Source organism: Lolium rigidum, chromosome 2 (assembly GCF_022539505.1).
Source record: "Lolium rigidum isolate FL_2022 chromosome 2, APGP_CSIRO_Lrig_0.1, whole genome shotgun sequence".
Taxonomy (NCBI): domain Eukaryota; kingdom Viridiplantae; phylum Streptophyta; class Magnoliopsida; order Poales; family Poaceae; genus Lolium; species Lolium rigidum.
The window spans coordinates 16776528-16785261 of record NC_061509.1 but is presented as its reverse complement, the minus strand read 5'-3'; the positions used below and the strand labels follow the sequence as shown (position 1 = coordinate 16785261).

Here is an 8734-nt window from a genome sequence, read left to right as displayed (position 1 = left end):
CCACTCTACTCGATTGCTTTTTTCACTTTTTTTGTCAGGGGTTTTTATGTAAAAGTGGAGGTCCTATCCTCAAATACTAGGTTCTTTACTGCATGTGTTGTAAAAGATATCTATGTAATTTGCACCCGCCACGTGTTGGAATGAAGCTCCTCTGAGATCTTCTAGACCCTTTCTTTGTTAAAAAAAAAAGATCTCTCTAAACTAACATCCTGGGATTAAACTTTTGTCCAACCGTACAGGTGAAGAAGGAAATTGGAGAAGGTGACACGGCGGCCGTTGAGTGTGCTTCCATGGACTCATTGGAAGCTTGTAGGCAGGAGCCTTGTGCGTCTGAGGATGTCAATACGAGATGACGGGCACGCCGAGGGGCCGGAGGTAGCTCGTAGTTGGCAGCCACCTTTCCTCCCAGTAAAGCGACGCGTCCACGAACCACAACGGCAGACGAACCAGCCAAACCTTCCGTTCCTTTTCCAATTCCGAGGCATCTGCTTACGAAATCACACCACGACTTGGCGGCAGCACGCGTTGCCATCCGTCTCTACCAAACAAACAAATCTCCCATCTAGACGCGCACACGGAGCTCGCCAAGTCGCAGTCTTTCTCTCCCCAAATGACAACAAATTCATCGAGATGTGAATTGGACGGAGAACGCGATGATCTCTCACATGACATTGTCAACGGTAGACTGGTCGAGAGACGGCAAGATTAGGGTGCCGATACATGTTCTTCACATTTCTTTGTAAATTAATCGAATATAAGCAACCAATAATCACAAAAAGGCCATGAGCTCTGTAACAACAAGTTCTTACTCGTCGTCGATGGAAATCTTGCCACAGGAAGAAGAGCAAGAACAGGAGGAAGAAGAAGAAATCAAGAAGAATCAAGTTAACCAAAACGAGTCACGGAACGGATAGATATACACCAACCTATACCTATCGACCACGAACGATGGGTTCACGTCGCTGGCGTGGTGGACGTCGGCGGCAGCGCGGCGAGCACCTCCCTGAGCGTGGCCCTGAACCGGTCGAGATCCAGCCTTACGTTCTGCTTGTCGAGGTATGCCGTCTTGAGCGCGTCCCAGCCCTGCTTGTGCACGGCGTAGGGGTCGACGAGCACCTGGTGGCCGCGCGGGTACTGGTCCAGCAGCGAGCTCTCCTCCAGCTGCACGTTGTAGTCCATGTACCTCACCTCCATGTCCGCCGCCGGCTCCTTGAACGTCACCCGGGTGAGCCACTCCAGCCCGCCGAACGGCACCACCTGGACCAGCACGGCGCCGGCGGGGAGGAACACCATGTTCGTCAGCCCGGCGCCGTGGACGCCGATCATGGCGTCGGCGGAGTTGACGAGCCGCGCGAAGGTGGCCATGTCGGTGTGCTGGTCGGGCTCCGCGATGCGCACCTCGAACCCCTCCTCGGCGGCCGCCGCCGCCATCTCCCGCTCGTTGAGGAACCGGCGCGAGTTCTTGCGGGAGATGATGAGCAGCCTCGGCTTGCCGTTGCCCGTGGCGCCGCCCCGGGACGCGGCGGCGCGCTCCAGCCCGAAGGCGTTGCGGAGGACGCGCTTGAAGTCGGCCGTGGAGACGTGCCCCGCGGCCTTGGCCGGGATGATGCCCATGTCCTTGTGGAAGTCGGACCCAACGACGATCCGCGGGAAGCAGTGCGTCTCGAGGTCGTTGTTGACGTCCACCACGTCGTACTTGGAGAGCTGGCGGAAGAGGGGGCGGAACTTGGCCACCCACCAGGGCTTGAGGTCGCTGAGCAGGAACTGCACGTCGCCCTTGAACCTGCGCGTGCTGAGGAACAGCGGGAACAGCACGTCCGTGTAGTCGTGGTACAGGTTGCCCGAGAAGCCGCGGTTGGAGAAGACGAAGCCGGGGACGGAGTGGTTCTTGGTGCACGCCGGGGCGGCGGCGGCGCCGGAGGGGAAGGGCTTGAGGGTGAACTCCCGGACGTGGGACATGGCCACGGGGTCGTGGTACCGCGCGTACGGCTTGGTCGTCCACTCCTTGTCCAGCCCGCTGATGTAGATGGTGGAGGTGTTGCCGACCACCCGGATGTCCCCCGTCGCCTCGCACCGCTCCGACCGCTTGCTCGTCATGAAGCACGTCGGCTTGGTCTTCTTCTTCTTGCTGCTCTTATTATCCTTCTTCCCCGCGCCGGAGCCGGTGTTGGCGGCGACCTCCGCCGGAGCGGCCTCCTTGGTCGCCGGGCCGCTGTCCTCCTCCACATCCTCTTCTTCCTCCTCTGAAGTCAACCAATCAAGAAAAGGAACGAACTTCAGCAACATTTCGTGCCCAAAATCAGCAATCGAGCTGGAATTAATCAGTCGACCGATCCGGAATTCCGGACAGGGGAAGACGGAAGCGGTGCTGACCTTGGGCCGTGTTGACGGCGGGGACGCGCTCGTCGTCGGTCTCCATCCTGATGCTGGAGTTCATCTGCTCCTGCAGCTGGTCCTCGGGCTTGCCTGCATCCAATCAAGCACAAATCAGCTCCACACAAGCAAGCTCCCATCTTTATCCACCCAGCAGAGCAGAGCAGGTAGCTCAACAACACAGAAGAGAGAAACGGCAGCGTACGTACCTGGGCCGAAGGGCGTGGAGCAGTATCTGGCCTTGACGATGCTGAGGACGCAGAGGGAGAGCAGCATGGCGGCGATGATGACCCCGTTGCTGACCCGGCGCGGCTCCTGCCGGCTCCGCATCGACGCCTTCATCCCGCCGGCGAGCTAGAGCAGATCTGGAGCAGGAAGAAGCTCCCTTTCTTGCTTGCTGGGCTTTGCTTCCTGGCTCGCTCGCTCGCTGTGTGCCTCCTCGCGAGGAGGAAGACTCTTCCAGAGAGAGAGAAGAGTAGGGGGAGATGCTTTGAAACTTTCTCGTGGCGAACTGGGTGATGCCGAGCTGGATCTGGATGGACCTGACCAGCTGCTTCCCGAGTATAAACGAGGTGGTAATAAAGAATCGGAATGCTCTTGAGGCATCTCATTACTGCTGAATAATTGGCACTCGGATTATTAAGCCGTCGTGCGTTCGTAAGCAGAGTGTGGGTGGGCACGACGCGTTGGACCGTTGACCGGCTCGGGCTGGGCCGGCCTAGAGGCGTTGGATTAGACATGGTCCGACCCACTGTTGGGTCCTGTCGATCTCCGTGGTATTTTTGCCTTTTCGGGGTGTAGGAAGACGTGTAAATTTGTATGTGTACATGTACGTGTTTGAGTGTTGCACGAGAGTATGTCGGGAGCGAGAGAGAGAATAAATGTACGTACACGGGTTTCCTGTGTGCCGAGCCTCCAATACGCCTGTGTAAAAAATGTGGGCAACGAGAATGAAACTTCTATCAAAGCATGCAAAGCACGAGACTTTTTTTTTTTCGACACAGAGGCACCAAACATTTATCTTTGAGCTGCACAAAAGAATTGTTCTATTAATGAACGAATGGATCAATTTTGGACGGGCAGGACGGGCAGGACGGGCAGAACTAACCTGTGCTTGTTGGATGGTGACAAGGGCAGCTCCTGAGAGCAACCAGTGATGCGATGCCTCATCTTATTTGATACCATGATATCACTCTTCAAAATTTAAGTCAGAAATATTGAAAACACTGAAAACAAATATGTCGGTGTTCACAACATGTGTGTTTACGTTCCTGATAACTTGCAAAACTAAATTCGAAATACCCTTTGAGAAACAAAAAAAAAGTGAAATCCAATATAAATAGTGTCACATAAAGACAACACACAAAAGGTCACTATTCACATAGCAATTCTCTCTGCCTATTTCAAATTTGGGTTTTGAAATTTCTAGAGAATGTAAACATATATATTGTGAACACCCACAAATTTGTTTTCAAATTTTTGACACTTGTAAAACTGAATTTTGTGAAGTGGTATCATGGTATCATGTAAGATGTGGTATCACCAGATATCTTCACGATGGCAGTGGGACTCAACCCACCAAAGTTTAAACCCAACATTCAACACCTCGATGTATCATGAAGGTCTCATAAAAAGGGGGTGTGCGTGCATTTATAGGGATACGTGTATGTACATATTTGTGAGCATATGTACCGTATTCAAAAAAAGAGACTGTCGGGAGGAATGCTTTCTTTAGAACTACACAAGAGGGAATTAAAGGACATCTATCTTCTTTTTTTGGCTTTCACGATGATGTTAGGAGCCTGGCTGGTTATTAATTTCCTGCCATTTTTTTCCTGTACAATGAAATGGCTCCATTTTGACACTATATCTCTCGAAGAATGGAAAAGGCAAAATGGTAGCCAATTAATCAACAATACAAAAACAATAAGTTTGACCTAGCCTACTCCTAAAACAACATCACAAAACTCAGGAAAGTACTCGCTTGTATATTGCTATTTTCATATTCTTTACCATAAATCTTTCAAGGATTCGGATTGGAACGGATAATGGTCAAACGCGGATTCGAATATGTATTATATTGAATTGTGGATATGAAACGTATTCAGTGCGGACTCGAATCGATATCGGATACTTGAACAAATACGCACAAAATATGAAATTTGTTTCTTAGTATAAAGACATGAGCAAAAAACATGTAACAATAGACTATAGTCAAATATGCGCACCGTAATCTAAAGGCAGCAGGACACATAAATAATGAGCAATAATAATAGTGCAAATGTGCAATGTCGATACTATGGTGACGTGGCGAGAGGAGGTAGCATGCATAGTTGGGCAAATGAACTAACTGGTTTGGCTAAATTTATCGGATAATCCTCTTTGACGACCTTGAATAATCCATAAATAAAGCCGGATAATCTTCCGTCGGATATTATCAGTACCATATTCGCTACCGTATCTGTTGAGTATCCACTTGACAAGTATCTGCTACCGTATACATATCCGGTGGTTTCCTAAAAAAAATATCATACCATATCCTCACGGATCTAGAGCGAAAATTATCGTACCATTTAGGAATCTGGATGACAAGCGCGTCCTACCGAGTGAAGTTTTCTGAACGTGGCCGCTAAAACTGTTTGCTCATCTGTGTTAAATAGACATGACACACGATCCAAGAACACTATATATGCGTACTATATGCGCATCAACACACGACAAAACCAGGAATTGTAGCGGTATAGTCCAACCTGGCTGTTGATTATTCCGTCGGTGGGATTCACACCCTGCTCCCCTCGGTCGCCCCCTCCAGGCGACAAGGGAGCCCAACCCCAGCCTGCCGCCGCCTCCTAGCCTCCTTCCCGCTCCCTCGTCACCTCCCGAGGCCGCCGACGGCTAAGCCGTCCGCCGCCGATGAAGGGGGCGGCGAGGACCTATGCCTCTCGGGCTCTCGCACGGCCGTCCCGGAGGGCGGACGCCATGCCGGACACCGGAGGTCGCCGCCGTCCTCCGCCCCTCCTGCGCCCCTCGCCGTGGCGTCACGCCTCGCGGCCCCCCTGCTGCCTCCTGTAGCTCGCTGATGCGCGTAGATGTACACGTCCGTTGGGAACCCCAAGAGAAAGGTATGATGCGCACAGTGGCAAGTTTTCCCTCAGAAAGAAACCAAGGTTATCGAACCGGTAGGAGCCAAGAAGCACGTGAAGGTTGTTGGTGGAGGAATGTAGTGCAGCGCAACACCAGTGAAACCGGCGCCAACGTGGAACCTCGACAACACAATCAAAGTACTTTGCCCCAACGTAACAGTGAGGTTGTCAATCTCACCGGCTTGCTGAAAACAAAGGATTAAGCGTATCGAGTGGAAAATTGTGTTTGTTTGCAAAGAACAGTAAAAACAGTAGAATGTATTCAGATGTAAAAGAATGGACCGGGGTCCACAGCTTCACTAGTGGTGTCTCTCCAATAAGATAACTAGCATGCTGGGTGAACAAATTACAAAGCGAGCAATTGACAAATAAAGATTCAATACATATCAACGATGATTACTATGTGATTTAATCGGGGCATTACGACAAAGTACATAGACCGCTATCCAAGCATGCATCTATGCCTAAATAATCCACCTTCGAGGTTATCATCCGAACCCCTTCCAAGTATTAAGTTGTAAACAACAGATAATTGCATTAAGTATGGTGCGTAATGTAATCAACACAAATATCCTTAGACAAAGCATCAATGTTTTATCCCTAGTAGCAACAGCACATCCACAACCTTAGAACTTTCTGTCACTGTCCCAGATTTAATGGAGGCATGAACCCACTATCGAACATAATTACCCCATCTTGGAGTTACAAGTATCAACTTGGCCAGAGCCTCAACTAGCAACGGAGAGCATGCAAGAACATAAACAACACATATATGATAGATTGATAATCAACTTAACATAGTATTCTCTATTCATCGGATCTTGCCAAACACAACATGTAGCATTACAAATAGATGATCTTGATCATGTTAGGCAGCTCACAAGATCTATAACAATGAAAGTACAAGCGGAGAAGACAACCATCTAGCTACTGCTATGGACCCATAGTCCAAGGATGAACTACTCACGCATCAATCCGGAGGCGGGCATGATAATGTAGAGCCCCTCCGGTGATGATTCCCCTCTCCGGCAGGGTGCCGGAGGTGATCTCCTGAATCCCCCGAGATGGGATTCGCGACGGCGGCGTCTCTGGAAGGTTTTCCGTATCGTGGCTCTCGGTACAGGGGGTTTCGCGACGGAGGCTTTAAGTAGGCGGAAGGGTAGGTCAAAGGGCGTCACGGGGCGCCGACACAACAGGGCCGCGCGGCCCAGGCCCAGGCCGCGCCGCCCTGGTGTCCGGGCACCTCGTGGCCCCACCTCGTCTCCCTTTCGGTCTTCTGGAAGCTTCGTGCAAAAATAGGACCCTGGGCGTTGATTTCGTCCAATTCCGAGAATATTTCCTTACTAGGATTTCTGAAACCAAAAACAACAGAAAACAGCAACTGGCGCTTCGGCATCTTGTTAATAGGTTAGTGCCCGAAAATATATAATAATCCTGTAAAGTATGTGTAAAACATTCAAGTATTGTAATAAAAGTAGCATGGAACATAAGAAATTATAGATACGTTTGAGACGTATCAAGCATCCCCAAGCTTAGTTCCTACTCGTCCTCAAGTAGGTAAACGATAACACAAATAATTTCTGAAGTGACATGCTACCAACATAATCTTGATCAACATTATTGTAAAGCATATGAGATGAATGGAGTGATCTGAACAAAAGATTGCTAACAAAGATAATGACTAAACAAATGAATCATATAGCAAAACTTTTCATAAATAGTACTTTCAAGACAAGCATCAACAAGACTTGTATAAGAGATAACTCATAAGCAATAAATTCAAAGTAGAACGCATTGAAGCAACACAAAGGATGATTAAGTTTCAGCAATTGCTTTCAACTTGTAACATGTATATCTCATGGATATTTGTCAACATAGAGTAATATAACAGGTGCAATAAGTAAACATGTAAGAATCAATGCACACAGTTAACACAAGTGTTTGCTTCTAAGATAGAAAGAAGTAGGTAAACTGACTCAACAATAAAGTAAAAGAATGGCCCTTCGCGGAGGGAAGCATTGATTACTATTTTTGTGCTAGAGCTTTTTGTTTTGAAAACATAGAAACAATTTTGTCAACGGTAGTAATAATTCATATGTGCTATGCATAATACTTCCTACAAGTTGCATGTCTCATGCATAGAGTACTAATAGTGCTCGCACCTTGTCCTACTTAGCTCGGAAACACGGATTCTCATCGCATAACATATGTTTCAACCAAGTGTCACAAAGGGGTACCTCTATGCCGCTTGTACAAGTGTCTAAGGAGAAAGCACGCATTGGATTTCTCGCTTTTGTTTATTCTCAACTTAGACATCCATACCGGGACAACATAGACAACAGATAATGGACTCCTCTTTTAATGCTTAAGCATTCAACAACAGCTTAATATTCTCATAAGAGATTGAGGTTGTATGTCCAAACTGAAACTTCCACCATGATACATGGCTTTAGTTAGCGGCCCAATGTTCTTCTCTAACATATGCATACTCAAACCATTTGATCATGAAGTCCACTTACTTCGGACAAGACGAACATGCATAGCATCTCACATGATATCCAACAAAGATAAAGTTGATGGCGTCCCCGTAAAACATGGTTACCGCTCAACAAGCAACTTATAAGAATTAAGACACATAACTACATAGTCATCACCACAATAGTTTTTAAGCTATTTGTCCCATGAGCTATATATTGCAGAGGTAAAGGAATGAAATTTTAAAGGTAGCACTCAAGTAATTTACTTTGGAATGGCAGAAAAATACCACATAGTAGGTAGATATGGTGGACACAAATGGCATGGGTTTTGGCTCAAGGTGTTTGGATGCACGAGAAGTATTTCCTCTCAGTACAAGGTTTGGGCTAGCAAGGTTATTTGAAGAAAACACAAGTATGAACAGGTACAACAAAACTCACACAAGAACATATTGCAAGCATTATAAGGTGATGACCCACAAGTATAGGGGGTGTATCGTAGTATCTTCGATAAGTAAGAATGTCGATCCCAACGAGGAGCAGAAGGTGTTGGCAGCAGTTTCGATGAAGGATTCACTGTAAATGCTCACAAACAAGTATTCAAGGGGTTTTGATGTAACGGATGAATAAAGTACGAGTAAGTAAAATGCGAGAGAAATAATTGCAGCAAGTGGCCCAATCCTTTTTAGCACAAAGGACAAGCCGGTTTGTTTACTTATAATGACCAAGCGTTCTTGAGGACAC

General features: G+C 47.9%; 1 protein-coding gene across 1 annotated transcript; it reads right to left on the bottom strand.

Moving 5' to 3' along the window:
• Nucleotides 1-705: 705 nt before the first annotated feature.
• On the bottom strand, nt 706-2788 carry LOC124691347 (alpha-1,3-arabinosyltransferase XAT2-like; the record flags this gene model as incomplete). Its single annotated transcript, XM_047224632.1, is given in 3 exon segments — nt 706-2243; nt 2374-2466; nt 2583-2788. Coding segments are annotated over 3 exon segments (1515 nt in total). The 3' UTR covers nt 706-954.
• Nucleotides 2789-8734: the final 5946 nt, after the last annotated feature.